At 47.0% G+C, this 22,076-nt stretch overlaps 1 protein-coding gene across 1 annotated transcript; it reads left to right on the top strand.

Moving 5' to 3' along the window:
• The first annotated feature begins 11,364 nt into the window (after nucleotides 1–11,364).
• Nucleotides 11,365–21,974, top strand: LOC135806304 (uncharacterized). The gene is made up of 9 exons (XM_065320474.1): nucleotides 11,365–11,826; nucleotides 17,008–17,238; nucleotides 17,668–17,750; nucleotides 18,746–18,799; nucleotides 18,884–18,976; nucleotides 19,646–19,752; nucleotides 20,275–20,374; nucleotides 20,989–21,078; nucleotides 21,533–21,974. The coding sequence occupies exons 1-9, from the start codon at nucleotides 11,785–11,787 to the stop codon at nucleotides 21,594–21,596; spliced, it is 864 nt and encodes a 287-aa protein (XP_065176546.1). The 5' UTR covers nucleotides 11,365–11,784; the 3' UTR covers nucleotides 21,597–21,974.
• Nucleotides 21,975–22,076: the final 102 nt, after the last annotated feature.

Raw genomic sequence — 22,076 nt, 5'->3', positions numbered from 1 at the left:
ACGTCAAAGTGTTCAAACAAATAAATGCGCCACATCCGGAGGGCGGACACAACTGCTAACGTTTCTCGTTCCGACGCTGTGTAGTTCCGCTCCGCCGAGGAAAGCTTTCGACTGCCGTACGCCACTGGCAACCAACAACCAGGTTCCCCCTCCTGCGAGAGCACCCCCGCGATTGCAAAATCGCTAGCATCAGTTTCAACTCGGAAAGGTTTTGATACGTCTGGAAGTCTCAAAATAGGGGGATTTAGCAGTGCCCTTCGCAACTCCTCGAATGCTGCCTGGGCCTCACCAGTCCATGAGAACCTGGTGTATTTACCCGTTAGCTCCTCCAAGGGCTTGGAAATATATGAATAGTGTCTAATAAAGCGACGGAAGTAATTGGTAAACCCGAGAAATTGTCTCACGTCTTTCACCGTACATGGGGTGGGCCAATCACGAACTGCAGCCAACTTCTCCGGATCAGGGCTAATCGAGGAACCGGTCAAACGGTGACCCAAGAATAGAATTTCTTCCACCGCAAACTCGCATTTCGGTAACTTGCAGAATAGTTGGTTAGCGCGGAGGGTAGTCAGAACGGTTCGAATGTGCTCAACGTGCTCTTCCAGGGTTTTGCTAAAAATCAGAATGTCATCCAGGAACACTACCACGAATTGGCGCAAGTACGGCTGCAGAATGGAGTTCATCAGTGATTGGAAGGTTGCCGGGGCATTAGTCAGACCAAACCCCATGACCCTGAACTGGTAGTGGCCAAACGGGGTGTTAATTGCCGTTTTCGGCACATCCTCCTGTTGTATCCTGATTTGGTTGTATCCTGCGCGAAGATCAAGCTTCGAGAAATATGCACTGCCCTGCACTGTGTCGAATAGGTCCTCAATGTTAGGGAGGCAGGCCTTATTCTTAATTGTTATTCTATTAAGTTCCCTCCAGTCACACACCATGCGAAGAGATCCATCTGATTTCTTCACAAAGAACACAGGAGCCCCATAGGGCGACTTACTCGGCTCTAAGAAGCCTCTCCGGAGCAGCTCCTCAATCTGCTTCTGGAGCTCGTCTAGCTCCGGCTTCGGAAGGCGGTATGCCGGTCGTGATGGTGGCGCTGTCCCTTCCGCCACCTTTATTTCATGGTCGACCGTTCGCTCTGGCGGTAGTTGGTCAGGGAGCTCGTCCGGAAATAGGTCGTCGAACTCACGTAGCAGAGCGTTCAGCTCACTTCCGAAGTGAGTTCCTTCCTTGTCACGGATAGGTGGTGGATCTTGGCCCGGCGCATCATCCTCCATAGAGACCCAGGCTATATACGCTTCGTCTCCTGAACGAATAGCGGCATTCGCTTGTGCTGCAGAGATGAAGTGGGATTCTGCGAACTCGGCGTCCTCGCCAGCTTCGTGGCCTCGAGCCACGAAGGTGTCCTCCTGGATCTGCACCCTTTTACTCCGGAAGTCGATCGTTGGGTTGTGGCGAGACAGCCACGGCATTCCCAAGATGGCGTCGTAGCGCGCCAGTGGCAGCACGGTGAAGGTCTGGGTTTCGCTGAAGTCAGCTACCACCACTTTTACTGGCCCGGCAGTTTCCAAAGGCTGTGTACGAGACGAGCCATCTGCTAATGTGACCTTCAGCTCCTTGGTCGCCGTGTCAGTCTTCAGGTTATGTCTCCTGACGAACTCCGACGACAAAAAATCGTGGGTAGAGCCAGAGTCTATTAGCATGGTAGCCTTCCTCCCATTCACCTTCCCAGTGACACATAGCAGATCGTGCTCTGCGCTCATCGCCACGCTGCTGATGTGCGCCTTAGGCGTAGCGTCAGAACTCTCCACTGCAGGATCGCTTGCGCTGTCTCCTTCCTCAACACTCAGGCCCTCGAACCTATTGAACACAATGAGTGGTGTGGGTGCCTGAGTATCCACCGCCAGTGAGCGCACTCCCTTCTTCACTGGCTGGAAGCGTTTGGGGAATTCACGATGACTGGACAGTTTCTGGCAATATGTCCAGGCTTCCTGCATGAGTAACATATGGGCTCACTCGTACGGTTAGATTGCTGCTGCTGACGTCCCCATGGACTGACAGGTTGCCTCGGTGTACTGGCCTGAGCGTGAGGTGCCGGACCCGGGTGCCTCGACCGACGAATGCCTGTGCCTGTGGTGGTCTGTTCCCTCCATACTCCTGATGCCTGCATGGCTGCCATGCGTGCGGCACGAATGGCCTGGCCTAGTGTTGTCGGGTGCTCCCGAAGAGCCGAGTGACCGATTGCTGCATGCAGGCCCCTCACGAACAGCACCGCCTTCGAATGGTCATTCAGGTCGTTCACCTGAAGGCAGAGGTTAGTGAATTCCTGTACGTATGCGTCCAGGCTGCCGCGCTGCACCAGTCCAAACAGCTTGAGGCGCGCTTCCTCCTGTTCATGGACTGGGCCATACACGTCGCCGAGTGACTGTTTTAGCGTCGGCCAGTCGTGGATGCAGGCGCCGGAATCCAATACCGACATCAGCCAAAGCCTGGCGTTGCCTTGTAGGTAGCTGGCAGCGAATCGCACCTGCTCCTGGTCGTCGTTGACGCGATGTGACACCATGGCGAGCTCGATAGCGAAGACCCACTCCCTGAAGTCCGCAGGGTTGCCCGAAAACACCGGAGGCCTATTGACTGTCCCATCAAATTTCCTGTCGAGCAGTCGTTGGTCCGTGGGCCGTTGAGGTCCTTGAGGTATATCCGTCGTTGCGGCAGTTTGTACCCGTCGACGCGCTCCGTCCTTGTAGCGGTCATACCGAGCTAACAGAAGGGTGGCCACGCATACCAGCAAACAAAAAATCTCGACAACCATCCTTTGCTACCAGTGTAACCGTCCAACCAGAGCGATTCAGGATCAAGAGTAGAACGACTTTATTATACCATCAACGGGGTTATATGGGACAGAAGTGTAATCCAAGGTGAACATGCAACACAGGTGTGATGTAACACAACGTAAGTGGGAACGTGTAGTAGGATGCACAGTGTGAGTGTGTGAATCTGTTACAGATCTCGCCATGCCTTCTTCTTCGGAAACATTTGCCATCCGCCCTCTGTCTATCGTGGAAGTATTCAAGGCACTGTCGACCCTAAGTGTGCGAAAGTCTACAGCTGGCAGTCTTCCTAACAGGATCCTACGAGAGACAGCAGAAGTGCTCGCCCAATCCCTCACTGCTCTCTTTAACCGCTGCACCACTTACCGATCCCAACCCCTTGAGTGGAAAGTTGCAATCGTTACCCCAATTTACAAGGGTAAGGGAAGTCGCAATGACCCTGCTAACTACCGGCCGATATCTCTGCTGAATGGTGTGGCAAAATGCTACGAAGCGTCAATCAGCCGCCAGGTGTACGCGTTTGTAGCGAAACACAAACTACTGTCGCCGAAACAGTTCGGGTTTCGCCACCACCGAAGCACGGTTGACCAACTTGTGCATATCACATCAACTGTCAGCTCTGCATTTGATAACCGGGCCCAGTGTGATGCCGTCTTTCTCGATTTCTCGAAGGCATTTGATCGTACCAGCCATCGCCTCCTAGCCTCATGTCTGTCCGGTTGGTGTGCACCTGACTCATTCGCGTGGCTGATGGACTTCCTGGAAGGCCGATCGATGTCTGTGCGGGTCGGAACCTCCTTATCAACCCATATGTCGCTCACCGCTGGTGTGCCACAAGGCTCCCACCTAGGCCCTCTATTATTCAACCTTTCTATCAACTCCCTTCCCAGCATTCCCCAATCCAGCGATCTGACTCTGTTTGCGGATGATTCCAACATGGTCTGCGTTTCTCCGCCTACTGTCGTACCCGCCGCGCACACTGCCTCCCTGCAACTAGACCTTGATAGATGTGTGAACTGGTCCCATAAAGCTGAAGCAGTTTTCAATGCTAACAAATGTGTCCATGTTCCCTTTTGCAGACCTAAATCAAACCCACCTGATCCCAGGACCGTCACCATGGCCGGTACGTTACTGACCCAGCCCTCTTCCCACCGCCATCTGGGCATCATCCTCACTCCTTCACTCAATCTGTCCCCCCATATTCAACACATTACCAGCAAATTTCGAGGTCGGGTTTTTCTTTTAAACCACATGTCCAACTTCCTTCCTTTTCCTGCTGTGAATCTTTTGTATAAATGTTATGTTCGTCCCCTCCTTGAATATGCTGTTCCCGTTTGGATGTTTTCCGTTTCAGCCACCATGTCCACAACCCTTGATAAACTGCAGGCTACTGCTGCTAGAGCATACTTAAATAGTAAACTCAAGCGTCGGCCTGACTGGACGACTTCCAAAGAAGACCTCAATGTTCTGTCCTCTTGGGAATCGTTAGCATGGCGACGGCAGATTCTTGGCCTTGTCTATTTCCACCATGTATTCTCCCAATACCCCTCCTTGTTGTCTCACTTCCAGCTACCCTCTTCCCAAAGCAGTCGTCACCCTTCATCCATAATTCTTCCTAAAGCTGGCACCTTCTTTCGTAAATCAACCCTTTTTTCTTTGAGTGTTGCCTGGAATAAACTTCCTGAAGATATTCGTTCACTCTCTACAACAGCGAAATTTAGTATTGCTGTTCGTCGGTATCATTCGCAATCTATGTTTTCTTTGAAAGGTATTCCTGACTTTTGTGTCTAGGCTAAGGGGCCATCCGTAATTATCGATCTTTTTCACGAAACGAAAAAGTTTCGTTTATGGGTGGGTGGGTAGCGACCGGTTTCGTTTTGAAAAAACATCGAAAGCGGAAAAAATCAACGCTCACTGCATGCATTGATGCATGCATACATGTACATTGTGTACATGTACATCGAAGTACATGTAGATCGACAGTAGACCTGGTATACTCTACGTCGCGCGGCCAAGCAAGTGCTGCATGGATGCACTGATACCACTCTGTACTCAGTGCAGTGAGTTCCTTTCGTCCTCGGATGACTTCCCCGACGAGGACCTAGCAGTCATCATGGTCATTCACTCTGGGGCCGACGACAGACAGATAAATACTTCGTTCCAGCCGCCGATGCAAGAGAATTTCAAATTACGGAGCGGGGCGCACGCCAAGTAAATTCTCACGCAAATACCGGTATGGGGAGCGCCAGCCGCTGAAGACGATGTCGTCGTAATGTACCTGGAAGAATCTGATCGTGCTTATGGTGGGGAAGCCATGGAGAGTAATCCCCGTGTCGACAGTCTTCCAGAGACGGAAATTTAGGCCATCAACTTTCTACGTACCTGACTGACGGCAGCGCAGCGCGGCGTGCGACCTTACGAAGCTTTCCGACAGCGATTCTGGGGCGATGCTGCTCTCATTTGCGAGCGAGGCACGACCACTGAAGTCTGTGATAGCTATGGCGTTTGTTTCCGCTCCGAAGTCGACTTGTTTTGGCAGTATCATGCCAATGTCGGAACTCTGACGATTTGCAAGTGTACAATTTTAGCAGTGTTTGTGTGTGGTAGGTGAAAATAAATGTTTCCATGGTCAAGAAGTAGTACCAGACTTCCAAGAAAACATAACTAATTACTTACTTGCACAATCACACAAAATGTGGCCTCGCTGTGTTGTAACAGCCAATCAAGATCATTTTCTGCACAAAGTCTCAAGTCAATTAATTTTTTTCGTTTCAGGGGGGTGGGTGGGTGGGGGTGGCGTGGGTCATAACTAAACTTTTTCGTTTCGTGAAAAAGATCGATAATTACGGATGGCCCCTAACCACATCTATGATAGTTTCAATAGTTTGTGTATATGTCAGTTATAGTAGTCCGCAATGCTGCTTTTCTAATTCTCATTATGACCAGCTACATGTATGTATTGCCCAGGTTCATTCAGCATACGTTTTTCTTCTTTTCTCTTTATGTTCACCACTCATCCCCCTTTTTTTTTCTAAACATTTGAACATTTACACTGATGTATGAACATATACACTGTACTGATGTATATACATTGTTTATTTTTTTATTTTTTTATTTTTTTATATATATATTTTTTGGTCCCATCGGTCTCTTCATATTTGTGCAGCTGCACTGTTGAGCTTCCGATGTAAAACAAAATAATAATAATAATAATAATAATTAGCATGCAATGTACTACCCGAAGTACTGAATTTCTTCTGCACTCTATATTCTAATGTATCTTCTACCTCTTCGAACATACTTTCTCATTTTCCATACTTATATAGGAGACTCCCTTCGATAGGCATCTATTTGCCTCTGGAGGATCCGTGAAATAAAAATCAATCAAACGACTGGCAAGCATGTCTAGACAAGGGCCAATTTGTTGTCGCTGCTTTTCTCGATCTCAGCAAAGCTTTTGACACAGTCAATCACGCCTCCCTTCTTCAAGAACTCTTCTCTATTGGTGTCGGTGGTACTGCACTGCAATGGATAGCTAGTTTCCTATGTGACCGTCGCCAACGAGTAGTCACGAAGTATCAGGAAGGTGAACAGTACACACCTACAAGAGGTGTACCAGTAACCTCAAGGGTCAACATTGGGTCCTGCCCTCTTTAACCTATCTGTCCGAGCTCTGCCATCATGTACCATCACGAGCAAGGTTCGGCAATTTGCAGACGACGTGTCTATGTACCTGTACTTGTATAAGGCAGGCACTTGCAGAACCTCACTGATGATCTCTCTGCTGACATATCTGTCATCAGAGAGTATCTACGTGACCGAGGTCTCAATCTTAATGACTCCAAGACTCAATTTATCATCATAAGACAAAAAACAAAATGTGTTCCTCCTAACATCTGCCTTCGGCTCGGCGATGTCCTCATATCCCCAACACCAACGGTGAAGTATCTTGGCCTCACCATTGAAGAACATCTATCATTCTCCTCATATGTCACTGAAGTTGAGAAAAAGGTCGGAACAAAACTTGCCATGTTCCGCAAGATCAGGGACAATCTGACACCGGCTGCGAGAAAGACCTTCTACTGCTCATTTATTCAAGCACACCTTGAGTATGGTTCTAATGCGTTTGTACACTGCCTTCACACCACACAACATGATAGACTAACTCGTATTGCTAACCGCGCTGTTAGGATTGTTTTTGGTTTCCCTTGGCACTATGATGTGTCAGTCTTACACACCAGATATGGCCTTGCTCCTATTGCACTGCGCTATCAGCTTAAACTGTATATTCTTGTCTTTCGGGCCCTACGTGGCATGTGTAGCACTCTGCTCTCTGATTGCTTCTGCCTTCGTTCTGCCACAACACACAGAGCTAGCCTAGAGAGGAGAGCAGATGACAGTGAGATGTAAAAGGGTTGTAGATCTTTTACCAGAGTTGCGTTTGATTGCATGGATCACTCTTCTCGCTACGTTCAGCCGGTTCGGTCCAAAATAATTGAAAGTTTGAAACTATAGTATAGGCTAGCCAACAAGTCACACAACTGGATAGAGGCAACTCTAGCTCTGCAGATCACACACAGAAAGTTTCATGGGAATCTTGTCCATGAAGTAATTGGTTGGTATCCATATGCATGCAGTCTGCACTGACAGTCTGTAGTCGCAAGAGCGATGGCACAAGTAACAATACATGAATACCGTAAAACCCGAGTATACATGTGCCAGCCCGCCGGATATGTTCTGTATCGATGGAATGAAATAATCAGCTCCTGCTAGAGCACGTCCACCGTCTCGATATGAAGATCGGTAGAGGCCATTGATTTACACCAAAAGTATGCTCACTCCGGCGAGCCTTCCTTCAGACCCCTTTTTACCTACTGTAGTCCCTAGGCCCTACAACCGTCAACCCTACCCAGTACTAGATCTACCCTGCATGCGACGAAGGATTTCTACCAGGGAGTCATACGACTCCCTGATTTCTACCTTTTGGTCACGTGTACTTGTACTTTTGTGTACTGACATGACTGACCAGGAAACTAGAAAACCCCACCACCCCGGACTCGACTACAGACAGTAGATCTACACTACAGACATTCAGTACAGAGCTAGTATCTCGTACTGCACTGATCTGGTGACTGGTGATAGATAAGACATGATTATTTTTGTAAAAGCCACTTTTAAAACTTGGCTTTATAAAATTAATGATAGCCGGCCTGCCGGCATGCCCTGAAATCCGTGCTACGACTTACGAAGGAACTCATCGACTGTTTCAAGTGTTTGTTTCGGCTCCGGCAGAGTTTCAAGTAACGGGGTTGGTTGGCCGACCATCACCATGCCTCTTGATACTATCCTGTGCGTGGATACGTCCGGCTCGATGGCTGGACGTGGTATGCGCGAACTGAAAGAAGCGTGCAGGACGTTTGTAGCGGGAGTCCGTGAAACGTCCCGTCAGACGGGGCTGTGCGAGAATGTAGCCATCGTGGAGTTTGGCAAGCAAGTGCGCCTGGTGTCCGCCTTGGGTCACGATTACGATGCGGTGGAGCGAGCTGTGAATACATTGACTGCTGGTGGCAGGACACCAATGAAGCAAGGGCTGCTGAAAGCCATGGAGGAGATCATACAGAGGGGCGGCGTTGTCACGGTCAGAGACCGTCAGAAGCTGGCACCTCGAGTAATACTCATGACGGATGGTGTGCCAACGGATGAAGGAGGGGAAACACCTGAGGCAAGGCAGGCAGTGTTGGATCAGGCCATTGCATTTGGTGAAAAATGGAGAGAGTGTGGCCTGCCGCATGGCATCCCTGTGGCATGTGTAGGATGCGGCGATTGTGAGCCGGAGCTGCTCGAAATCATAGCAACCTCCACAAACGGCATGTTCGTGATCGTTGACGATGTCACCAAGCTAAGTACATTCTTCCGACGGCAGGTTTTGCTGACGCGATTTGCATTGCAAAGCCGCAACAATCAGGCAATGAAATCGCAGGAAGCCCTCCGTGCATTCTTGGTAGGGCTTGGGGAGGCAGTAGAGGAAGCAGAGCTGAACGGCCTATTCCGCCTTCTGATTGGCATGATGGTGTTGGAGTGCATGGCAGAAGACAGCTCACAAGAGCGAGACGAAATCGTCGCCGGCCTGCCCCCGCATGGTGCTCGTGTTTGCCGAGGACGGCACTGGAAGTGGGGTAATCAGGACCATCATGCCACTGGTACTGTTATCAGTCATGATCGACCCGGCGTTGTGAGGGTGCTCTGGGACACATCCAGCAAGAGTAATATCTACCGCTACGGTGCCGAGGACTCGTTTGATCTAGAGGTGTTGTCGGAGAATCAGCCCCGCGTGCTACAGAATGGGGAGCGTGGAGTGTCTGGCCACGAGCTTAAAACCGGCGTGGAGGTGCGGCGAGGTCCCGACTGGCGCTGGGGAAACCAAGATGGTGGCGAGGCAAATACTGGTATTGTGTACCATGTCAGCGAAGCTGAAAAGAGTGTCTTTGTGCGATGGAGCAACGGAACACGTGGGAAATATCGTAACGGACAGGATGATCATTATGATGTTGTGATCACACCACGCAGTGCTGGCCAGATGTTCAGTACAACCCCACATGTTGCCAATAGCGGATATCAACAGCTTGGCAGCACACGCCTTGCAGCAACAGCGCCGGAAAACAGTTTACCTGCGTACGGCAATGTTGTTGCTGACATCCCAGTGAGGGATGGCAGTCGAGATGGTGGAGTTGCGCAAGTTCCCCATGAAGCAAGGTCAGCTGTGATCACAGGCGTTACAGCCGATGACTTCATTGGCTTTGGCATCGGCACACATTCTTGGCAGTGGCAAGACCCGGTAGCCAACCAGTGGCATCTCTTTCCGGACAAGCATAGCGTCCTTCTGGAGGAAAGTCGCATACAAGAGAAACTTCAGCTTGTTGCGGATGAAATAACGTACCTTATCAGCTTCAAGGACATGACCCGCACTGCACACACTGGTCCCGTTCAGAAGATTCGACGTGTTTCCCTATCCAACTCTGACCGTGAGCTGGCCGAGGCAATGGAACGTTCCTTGTATTTAAAGTAACCCAAAGTGCCCAGTAAGACCCTGTAGACAGTACTGTAAAGAATATCGCAATCATATTATTTTCCTGACAGTTGACTTTTCAAACTTTAGCTTGAATGTTGGGCCGCAGCTTCATATCAAGTTTTAAATTAGCTTTTCTGTTGTGCGCTAACAGCCACAAACTTGATCCTCTTGTCTCCAAAGTCTTTTCTCTCTGTATTGCTCTCATTTTTTGCATTGATCATTGCAGTTGGTCTGCGGGATAAGACATGAAGCAATCTTGAATATACTTTTTCAGTTTAGATGAGTTTTGATATTGAATCAGCGGCAACTTTTATTTTCACTTTTTAATCTGTGCGATGTATGTGCATAATTATATAGATGCATATTACCCCTTTGTTCACGGTTTTTGCCGCTGTTTTACTACCTTGGCTCCATTTGGACACTGTGACCTCTGGCTTTGATCTGGCCTGACAGTCACAGAAAGCCATAGATCTTGCTGAGAACTTCAGTCAAGCAGACAGTGTAGTCCTGGAACCGTTTGTTCAGTATGCGACTCTGTGATGTACACTCTGCCGTGCTGCAGATCATGTCCCAGGTCCCGTCTGGACTCCAATGTACTCCTGGCACAGCCCAGGACCAGGGACCAGTAAAATATTTTTCCCTGACTGCTTTTCATACGGGCCAGCGGAATCCTCATCGTGGGATGGTGATTTCCCTTGTAATTGTCAGGCCAGGGCTGGGCTAAACAGGATTGTGAGTAATATTGGTGCAGTGTGGCATTTACAAGTTACATGTATAGCAGAGTAGTCTTCCATGGTCTACACTCTACATGATTAACACAAAAGACGCATGTGCCGCACCCGGAGACACTTAGTCGAATTGTTTAGTAGTAGAGTTTATTATTTTGATAGGGAAGGCCCTACAGACGTTGCCGTCTTGTTACAGGGAACCCTAACTTCACAGTTTGTTTCCGACTGGTTGCATGGCTGACTGGTGACTCTCTTACAAAAGAGCGATGGACAAACCACTCCTATCCCCACAACTCAATGCTCTCGATGTGGTGGATACTGTAAGACATGTATATATAACGAGGAAGCAAATCTAACGTTTTAACGGATGACATTTCTTCGTTATAATAAAATCCGTTGAGGCCTTACTGCTTCATATATGCTGTGTGTGGATGTGGCAGAATACTCCAAGATCGTTAACATATCTTCTCGTTAACCTATGAATTTTGGACAATCGTTAAATTTGCGACTCGTTATAATAACATGTCTTACAGTATAATGTGTTCATGCAGATGGGTCAAATAATTATGGTACTCGCGACACTCATTTATTTTTACCAGCGCACAAGATCATTGTATTGTAAACCGGATTTTGTCCTTGTATTGCCGCTAGTGTCAATCACGTGCATGCATGCAGTGGGATAAAGCAGAAGGTACATTCGTCACGTGCGTAAAAACTCTCTGCATCAGCAGCTGGTGCATTCATCTCCCTGCTCCCGTCAAATCCACTGCAGCAGGCCTGCAGGGGCAGCAATCGCCCCTGGAAGTTTGTAAAGAGGAATAGATCATCGATTCGTGGCACTGACTTGTACTGTTGTAGAGACTCTACGTTAGTTTCGCAGCAACTTTGCATCAGCTCCGTCTCGCTGATCTCCGGCTCTTTCTCCCCAGCTCCAGCAAATTGATCTGCTTCTCACAATTATTCCCTACAATTGTAGCCTGACCCGATTCGTTGTGCAGTAAGTCCCCAGTATTCAATACTTAGTCACTTCTCATACTACTTACTACAGAACTAGTAAATACTGTGAATATCCAATACCGCAGTACCGGAGCTGTATCACGCCTAGCGCCTGTGAGTCTAGCTGCAGGCGCAGTCACCGCCGCGCCGCGGGTGTGCCATGGCAAATGACACAGGAAACGATGTGGATGCTATCAACGAAGTGAGTGCATGAAAAATAATTGAAATTAACAGTAGACTAATACTGCATGCACTACAGCGTAGCTAGCTTTATTTATTTGTTTTTTTACTATTATACAGTAGGTATAGGTTATAGCGTGGGTGATTGAAAAGTAGTAGTAGTAGTAGTAGATTTTATTATTTTACTAGGGGAGTCCCAACAGGCGTTGCCTTTTTACTGGGAACCCTACAGTCCATTCATAAAAAAATGGGTCCTGGCTCTGGCGAGCTCCCGTATTTGGCGATTTTTCGTGATTTCATCGTACACAGTGCAGTGCTGCGAACTTTGAAATTTGAAAAGGGTCCAAAAAGGGTGCCTGAACTGGGGTTCGAACCGCAGAATGCACTGTTGCAGGCGGGGTCAAACGGCCTGGATTTTGATGGTTTTTCCCAATTCAGTGCTTTTGGGGCAAAACCTGGCCGAAATCCTATTCTTGCTATGGCTTGCTTTTTGGACAAAAAAACTTCAGAAACATAATTGGAAGAGGATTCCATATGGGATTGCAGAAAAAAATTCTAAAAAAACTCAACGTTTGACCCATTTATGGCCAAAAGCTAGAAGTTCATTTTTTTCTGAATGGACTGTAGGTGAATTTTTACCATGTTTACATACAGAGTAAGAGACGGGGCCTGACGGCAGTCAGTGGGAAGAGCATTCCATCTGTCTGCCGCCAGGAAAGAAATAGAACGCATGCCATATTGCGTAGAAACAGGCGGAAGAACTAATGCGCGCTGTGCCTGGCCGCGCGTGCGAGCCTGGTGTCCAGGCACAGCAGCCCTAAGCTGGAACAAGGATTGGAGAAGGGGACTAGCAAGATGTGGGGTCAAGCAGCGGTACACGAAAACATAGAGTTTAAGATTTGTGCGCTGTTCAAAAGAATAGAGATGATATTTGCGGAGAACAATTTCAGTAGACATCATACGGTCAAACCCAAAAACTTTCTTCATTGCTATGTGACTGACCGTCACGATTTTATTGAACAGGGTGGCGCTGAGACAGTGCAGATAAGCGTTACTGGCATAGTCGAGAGTCGATTGCACAATGGATAAATAGAACGTCCTCTTCGCTTCAGGTGTTAGGTTTTTTCGGCCATGTCTGAAGGCGGCAATCTTGCCGAACACCGCACCGCAGACCTTCTCGACTTGCGGCTGGAAGGTGAGATGCTCGTCGATGAGTAGTCCGAGATACTTCACGGTGGCTGGGGAAAACGACTTTCTATTCTTATTCCCGATATTTCTTACACACGATAAATCAAGTATGACATATCAAAATTATGCATCTGCGCAGAGGCAGAAGGATCATCGTGCATGTAGTGTTGGCTGTGCATGCCGCTGGTCATAGTCCCATAATTATAGGCTTACCATTGTGGCTATGCAACATGAGGTACATGACCACAACAGTTGAACCTGCAGCACAACGACGCAACGCGAGTCAGATTAGAACTGCGTCGGACAGATGTTATTACCACAGGCGATATACTTAGTACGAATCTGGCATGTTTCGCTGCACAAAGTCGATTCCTAGGACCAATATATTCTAACATGCGATAAAATTGCTTGTATTAAAGAATAAATGTGCAATTGAAACCCATATCATGATTATGAAAACATGAGAGTTCATCCTTGTAGGCGGTATATTCCTTTACACGACCACGCTCTAACCGATACGCACTGTATACTATAGTACTGCACTGTAGCGTGTTTTCCGAATGCACTACTGGAAAGTTAAACATTTTTGTAATTTTGGCATTTAAGGCAAAAATCAAAATTTCACCAGTTGTAGTCTTCGGGGTGCTGAGTCGAATGGTCGTGGTCCGAGGAAGCTGAGACGCCGCTCCCTTCCTACTTGAATCCCAATCGAACTCGCGCACTTCCACCGAAACTGGGTGACTGCGCCTTACGAGATGGGGATTGGTATGCAAAATGTCACTAAAAGTGCCATTTCGTTCTTATAAAAGCACGGATGAACGCGATTGGCCCATATGTTGTAGTCTTTTGGACGCTGAGTCGACTGGTTTTGGTCCGAAAAGGCTGCGATGCAGCGTTCCTCCTTTATTCCCAATCGAACATGCTTGAATAAGCGGTCACGTGCTCCTGCGTACACCAGTCACCTGGTCACCGTGCCTGCAGGGTACAACTTACTAGCCTGTTTGACCTTTTTTGGGTGCACTCCTGTCACTCGAGTTGAACTCGAGTTGAACCTTGGTGTGAAAGTTGTCGCCTGCTGGCGTGGTGACCAGGTGATTTGGGCACCCAGGAGCACGTGACTGCTTCTTCAACCATGTTGATTGGGAATAAAGGAGGAACGCTGCATCGCAGCCTTTTCGGACCAAAACCAGTCGACTCAGCGTCCAAAAGACTACAACATATGGGCCAATCGCGGTCATCCGTGCTTTTATAAGAACGAAATGGCGCTTTTAGTGACATTTTGCATACAAATCCCAATCTAGAAGGCGCAGTCACCCAGTTTCGGTGGAAGTGCGCGAGTTCGATTGGGATTCAAGTAGAGGGGGAGCGTCTCAGCTTCCTCGGACCAAGACCATTCGACTCAGCACCCCGAAGACTTCAACTGGTGAAATTTTGATTTTTGCCTTAACTTCCCCTTTAAAAAAAGGAAGCATACCCTGAAATCAAATTTTCACCAGTTGTAGTCTTTGGGGTGCTGAGTCGAATGGTCTTGGTCCGAGGACGCTGAGACGCTCCCTTCCTCCTTTATTCCCAATCGAACTCGCGCACTTCCACCGAAACTGGGTGACTGCGCCCTACTAGATAGGGATTTGTATGGAAAAAGTCACTAAAAACGCCGTTTCGTTCTTATAAAAGCACGGATGACCGCGATTGGCCCATATGTTGTAGTCTTTTGGCCGCTGAGTCGACTGGTTTTGGTCTGAAAAGGCTGCGATGCAGCGTTCGGCCCTTATTCCCAATCGAACACGGTTGAGTAAGCGGTCACGTGCTCATGCGTACACCAGTCGCCTGGTCACCGTGCCTGCAGGCTACAATTTTCACATCAAGGTTCAACTCAAAGGTTCAAAGCAGGGAGTCGTAAGAGGCTTTTACGACTCCCTGGTTCAAGGGTTCAACTTGAGTGACATAAACGGACCCAACCAGGCTGTAAATGAGCACGTGACCGCTTACTCAACCGTGTTCGATTGGGAATAAAAAGGCCGAACGCTGCATCGCAGCCTTTTCGGACCAAAACCAGTCGACTCAGTGGCCAAAAGACTACAACATATGGACCAATCGCGGTCATCCGCGCTGTTATAAGAACGAAACGGTGTTTTTAGTGACTTTTTCCATACAAATCCCTATCTAGTAAGGCGCAGTCACCCAGTTTCGGTGGAAGTGCGCGAGTTTGACTGGGAATAAAGGAGGAAGGGAGCGTCTCAGCTTCCTCGAACCAAGACCATTCGACTCAACAACCCGAAGACTACAACTGGTGAAAATTTGATTTTTAGGGTATACTTGACGATTATACAGTGCTGCCAAATAATTTTCGCCCAAAATCGGACACCCGTCACCGCTGAGGCTGGCCACATGGTACCATGGTGCGAATTTTTCTCTTTGGCAATTTTTTCCAGAGAATCAAAATATTGCCCAAAATACCATGAAAAATCGTTCCGTTGTCATGGTAACCGATATGGCACCCCCGAAGTTAGTTGTCATGAATTTTGTAATGAATGCATGAGTGTGGTCACACACTGTACAGTGTACATGTACCCAGGCATGTTACTCAACTCTCAACTACAGTGCTGGCAACTGAAATCCGACCCCCTTGGCGGATTTCAGTTGCCAGCACTGTATATCCACAGCCGGCCAAGCGCTAGCCCTTTTTCATGTACATGTACATGAGTAATTATATAACATGATTACAGTACTACTAGTACTACAGTAGTACAGTGATTTGTGCCTTCAGTTGCGCTGAAAAGTGAAAATACAGGACTTCTGCATAGGAAAGTACGATCCCTGATAATGTTGGCTGCTTTTTGGACGTTTCCTTTTTCGGACCGGTTTTCGGAAGAGCCTTCAAAAATCGGACACTGTCCGAAAAATCGGACGGTTTGGCAGCACTGATTATACAAGGAACTCTGTTCTGATGTATAATCATAATTGCATCATCAGAAGAGGTGAAGCGAAATGTAACACTGTAGTGGCCCTACATTTTTACTGCATAAGGGGCCGTCCGTAAATATCGAACTTTTTTCACCAAACGAATTATTTTAGTTTAGACCCAACCCCTCCCTCCCTCCCCCTCAGAACGTAAAAAATGTTGATATACATGCATATACAACGGCCATGTACATGAATCAATGTTTTCTGAAACGAAATTGGTCAACCTCCTCCCACCCCATAACGAAATTATTTCGTTTTGTGAAAAAAGTTCGATATTTACGGACGACCCCTAAATAACCATTATTTATGCAGTAAAAATGTAGGGCCACTACAGTGTTACATGGAGCGGAACCTCTGATGTGCAATTCCCCATCTGTATGCGCATCTTTACACAGACATCTCAAACCGGGTTCGCGATAAAGTTTCTTCAAGTAACGAAAAAAATTGGTCGTTAATATGTTAGACTTTCCGGTTTTACAGTACTCTGCGTTCTGTGTTTTAAATTTTGCTATTTTCGCGATGATCCCACACTATACGTCCCACACTTGCGACTATAAATCGCCGCAAACTACTCTTTGCATTGTTCTGGACACTACAAGATTCAACTGAAAAGATAAAATCGCGAAAGTTTCTCATCATGAACCAGCGGAATTCTTGGAAACGGAAAATTGCACGCAGCGAAAGTTTGTCGCTTTTACAGTATTGTTTATATTTCTAGAGATATTGTAATGGCACAAAAGAATACATTTTATACAATATCATCACAGATTTGGAATAAATAAATTTAAAAAAAAGCAATGCATTGGCCGGGAATCGAACCCGGGCCCCCCGCGTGGCAGGCGAGGATTCTACCACTCAACCACCAATGCAGACAGATGCAAGAGATTTATCTCCAATATTGAATGTGTGCGGATGATGTCTTGGGACTGCTTCACTGGGGGCAGAACGATGGGAACTGTACGTACTCCTAACAGAGCTTCACAGGGCAGCTCTATACACTAACGGCCATGTACATTTACTCTTGCTTTCTGGATTTTTCCATGTTGTGCAGGGGATACCATACGTGTTTGATGTGAGCAAGGCCAGGTTCTGGGTTCACTATGGCTTTGTGGCGGCCGGGTTTCTCCTAGCCGTGATCACATACTTCTCGCAATGCAAGGAACCGGCGCCATACGGCAAGCACGCTAGTGATGCACCGAAGAAAGGCTGGGGACCAATGATACCACAGCGTCTCGGTCACATGGCCTCCGACGGGTTTTGCTGCGTCCTTTTCTTTGTCATGGTGAGACTTTTATAGAGATATGAATATCATCAACGTATACAAGTCATGTAAGACTGAAATAGAGCTGTCACACACCATCTATCACATGACCATACGGAATAGCCATGCTGGTTCCAACCGGCTCCAGTCAATCCCTACATCAATGGCCACACAATGTCAGCCATGTTGGTTTCACTGTCCACATGTCATGTGCACTTCAGTCACATGACAAAGATGTTAACGCTACTCGATAGTAGTCTATGCATGTAGCTTTAAGCAATGATTTACCTATTAGTGTGATCATTGACCGTCGTGTAGCCAATGACTATGTGTTGGTTGCCAGGGTATGCCAAGAATGCTCATCATGTTCTGCCCAGTACACGCATACATGTGCACATGTATGCGTGTATGTACATATACATGCATGTGACTTTGCTTCCTCTAATGCAGATCTATGCCGCTTACGGTGAGAACAACACCAGCTACACAGGATACGTCTTTCTGGCTATGTGGCTTGCACATTATGTACACAGGTGAGATGCTGCGGTGATTTGATTGCAAAGCCAGTCGCCATGGTCACTGGAAGGACGTCAAACGTGCCCTGCTTAGCTCGAGGGCAAATTAGTTGACTTATCGAAAGTAATCTGTACACTTGCACTCCCCTCATCCAGCCCACACCTGAGCAGACCAGTCTACATCATGAATTGGCTGTGGCGTGGAAGAACGTGCGAGTACCGATATACATGTGCAAGTGTGTTCCTAATGGTCGCAGCACAGAACACATGACAGCACGTAACCATGGTAACCCAGTGGGTTCGGTTGCTGTCTGGACTAGGGGAGTTTGAGCGTACAGTGAAACCTCGTTAGGAAGAACACTGATAAGACAAATGTTTGCCTATGAAGAACTAGTATTCGTAACTGTATTGGATAAAACCCTGTGTGTTCACATATGGATATTGATCCGATGCGAACAAATATCATCGGTCCCTTGATGTTCGTCCTAAAGAGGTTTGACTGTACTTGTACTAAAAGTGCTCCAAGAATATTCGAAATGAAAGTATCAAATTTGGCATGACATGTTTTCCATACATTGTATCACCCGGAGAATGTACATACCAAGATACGTGTGTAGCTGCATGGTGACAATAGCACCTTAGTTAGTACTGCTAGCATGGTGTGGGGCACATCTTACCTGTGTCAGGAGTGTCTAGGCAATGACAGACTTTTGTAGTACCATGGCAGCTTGGCGAATAAGGACGGCTTGACAAGGCACACATAGCTACACTTGGGGGAAGGCAAGTCAAGCCTGTTTTAGTAGTGTCTCGTAGAAAGGAAACACGCTAAAATATCAGTATGATATTTTCTTACTGTGTTTATCATACTTACCGGTATCATACATGTACTGACCATACTTCTCATACTGCACGGTATCATACATATACATTATTAATTTATTATACTCGTACAGACTAATTATACATGTACTTTTCATACTTCTCTTACTGTACGGTGGTGTTACTATGTGCAGGGGATTACTGCATCCTCTTCTGATGCGCTACAGCCGAAGTCATGTTCAACTTGGGTAAGTGAATTACTGATATTGCACAATGCATTTTAATCAAGTCTAACTTACAATGTAGCTTTGTGAACTTTCTTCTCTGTGAAGAATTGTTGCAGGTACTGTTGCACCAAACTTGCTCTACTCATTCATCAACAGTGACTGGATCAGTTCAGCGAAATATGATAACTATTATTACAGGTGAGTGACTGTACATACAGTTGAACTGAACTGTGAGTTGGGCTGAAACAGTAGCAGCCAGTGTTCTCAGCTTGAGGCCAAGGACGAGGCTGAAGTGCGATAATTATTCCAGGCACTATAGTGTGCTGCCTCTGTCAGCGTGCAACCATGCGTGATTGTGCATTCCAGCAAGTCTACAGCAAATTCTACTACAGTGTACTGTAGTATCAACTGCTTAGTAGTACACAGCTAGCTAGCCTTGAGTCTTTCAGTGAAACCTAAGACATTTTCGGGCACACTCGAGAGATTTCTTTGCTAGTGGTACATGCGCCCTAGGATTGGGTTCCAAGCAAAGACGTTCTTGAAATTTGTCCAGGCTTTCTTACTTTGAGGATGTATTTTGAGTGTGCGATGTTCGCAACAGCCTCTGATGTGTTTTACTTTTTTCAGGCTGAATGTTCTTAGTCTCCACATTCTGAGAGCGTACAGCTAGTGCACATGATGCTGCCCAAACGATAATTGTCTGTGCTGTGTGTATTTGTGCCGGCGTACATGAGCATGTTCTTGTGTATGCATGCCTACATGTGTGTGTGTGTGTGTGTGTGTGTGTGTGTGTGTGTGTGTGTGTGTGTGTGTGTGTGTGTGTGTGTGTGTGTGTGTGGGCACGGTGTGTTTGTCTGGTGCCTGTAGAGACCCACGTTTCATAATCGGAATAGTTCTGTTCCTTGTTGGATACATCATGAACAGATGGGCTGATTTACGGCTTCGACGGCTACGCCAGGAGCCCAGCATTCTAAGTAAAATATGTTTCAAGTGTTGTTGAGATAAGAGCGAGTGTTTGGGTTCATGCATGCATGTCCGCTTGCTCAGGCCTCGAGGCCAGAGAAGTTTTGTTCTTTGTTTTGGTTTGATGTGGCATGTACTCGTTGTACCGTGCGAAGTGAGCCGTGCACATTGTGACAAATACAACCAGGGAGTAGTACAATACTATTGGACTACTCCCTGAATACAACCAAGTTCGGCGCTCGTTTTGTGAAAATGAACTCTGTTATTGGAGTACTGTTTGGTTAGCATGAGGCTGTTCCATCCTGTTCTAGATCGTACCAACCAAACGTACCCTAAGTTGTCACGCAACGAGCGGTGGACAAAGTGAAAGGACTTCTTCCATGTGATTTTGTTGTAATTTGTGACAGTTGAATTGTCTCAGTGTTGCTAGTCTTGTTGTCGGTTGGATCAAATAAGTAGTTGTGGAAGTTGGCTCTTTGACCTATAACTGATTTGGGTTGTTACTTGTACTGTTGCTGTGGTCCCTTGCACAGATGATGGTTCTGCACAGAAGTATGCCATGCCCCGTGGTGGTCTATTCGACTATGTAACATGTCCTAACTACCTGGGTGAAGCTACAGAATGGCTTGGCTGGTATGGATGTGCATTATGTGATAGTCAATCTAGGCGTGGTACACCAAACACAGGTTTTGAAAAGAGCAATCAAACTTCACTGTGACTAGTATCTGCTACACCATCTTTCACTCAAACTAATGAATACCTTCTCAGTCCTTATGGTTATATTGCAGTAAAACAGAGTGAGGAAATCTCATCATACAGTAGCGTGGTCATGTTCGTTAGTATTTCGCAGCATCTTACTTGATGTTTCTGAAGGTGCAACGCACGCTCTCACTCGTCTCAGGAGTCAGAACCACTTCTTACCCTGCTGTAGGGTTCTACTCAAACCATGTGGAAATGGTGCAAGGGGTGTTCTCATCCCTTCGCCCGTCACAAGTTGTTCTCAAGCTAAGATCAATGTTATGGGCATCTAACTCTGCTGTGTACAAGGTGTTCTCTGTAGTCTGTTCACAAGTCGTACTGTATACCAGTGATGACACCAGAGTGCTGCATCTAATTGCTTCTGTGAGTGAAGCTCGTCACATAATCCTACACAATCAAATATTCATGTGTGTGTGTGTGTGTGTGCGTGCGTGCGTGTGTGTGTGTGTGCATGTGCGTGTGTGTGTGTGTATGCATGCTAACTACAGGGCAATAGCAACCTGGTCGCTGGCCGGACTGGTGTGGCTGCTGTTCTGTTTGGCAACGTTTGTACCCAGGGCCATGCACAACCACACATGGTAGGTTTGCTGTGCTCTGCATTGGGAAATTTGCTACTCTGTGCCACTGTGTGCTTCAAAGGTTTGAAGTTCATGTTAGATCTAAGCACTGTTATTTGGCACAGTGTATTTAAAACCAATGTATGTGTGCTAGTGTTCCATGTTCATAATAAACTGTGACAACAGACTCTGACAGAGTCTACAACAACCCTCTGGGACACACACTGCTTGGGTGAACACTAGTGAACACACAGCACTTCAAATCTTGAGCCATTTTTCCGAGCACCGCCAAACAACTGCAGCCGCTAAGGTCAACACCGAGTCTTGGCAGTTTGGGCAGTTATTCTCAACTTGTCGCATCATCGCCGACAGCTACTCAGGCAATCACATTTTCATCCCATTATTCTGAGTACGATGTCACAGCCATATGTTCTTACTTCTATATCTGCAACTTGCTACTTACTTGTTGTTTCAGGTACAAAACTACCTTCAGCAACTACCCCACACAGCGCAAGGCGTTGATTCCGTTCGTGTACTGATCAGAGAGGAGAAAGTGGTGCTGTTAAATGTATGCCGAGATTCTGCAATACAGATACTCTAGTACAATTCCCATCACACTATGATAGCGTTAAGTAGCACAACCTGCGAGAATATATCCCCAAGTTAAATGATGGCCTAACTTGTTCTATACGATGTCTCTCAGATGGAAATTTCTTCTCCCAACAATGGTCTGTATTGCAAAACCTGTTCGCAGTAACTAACCTGCTAATATACCCTTCATTCTTGTAGGGACTTGACGATGCCTATCTTTCTTTCCTAAATGATTTTAAAATGTTATCATTGGCACAGGATATTGTTTAGAACTTACTCATGACCAATAGATTGAAGTCTTACTACTGAAATTCAAGAGAACTCTGCGCCGTACAGTACAGTACACAGTGCGTGGTACCTGTAGTTTACCTCTGTCCTGATGAGGGAGAGCAGACGAGCACAACCCTCCCTGTGTCAACTTCTTTGAA

The sequence above is a fragment of the Sycon ciliatum genome, chromosome 1, assembly GCF_964019385.1.
Source record: "Sycon ciliatum chromosome 1, ocSycCili1.1, whole genome shotgun sequence".
In the NCBI taxonomy this organism is placed as follows: domain Eukaryota; kingdom Metazoa; phylum Porifera; class Calcarea; order Leucosolenida; family Sycettidae; genus Sycon; species Sycon ciliatum.
The sequence above is the reverse complement of the archived record's forward strand: the minus strand, read 5'-3'. Positions and strand labels throughout refer to the sequence as shown.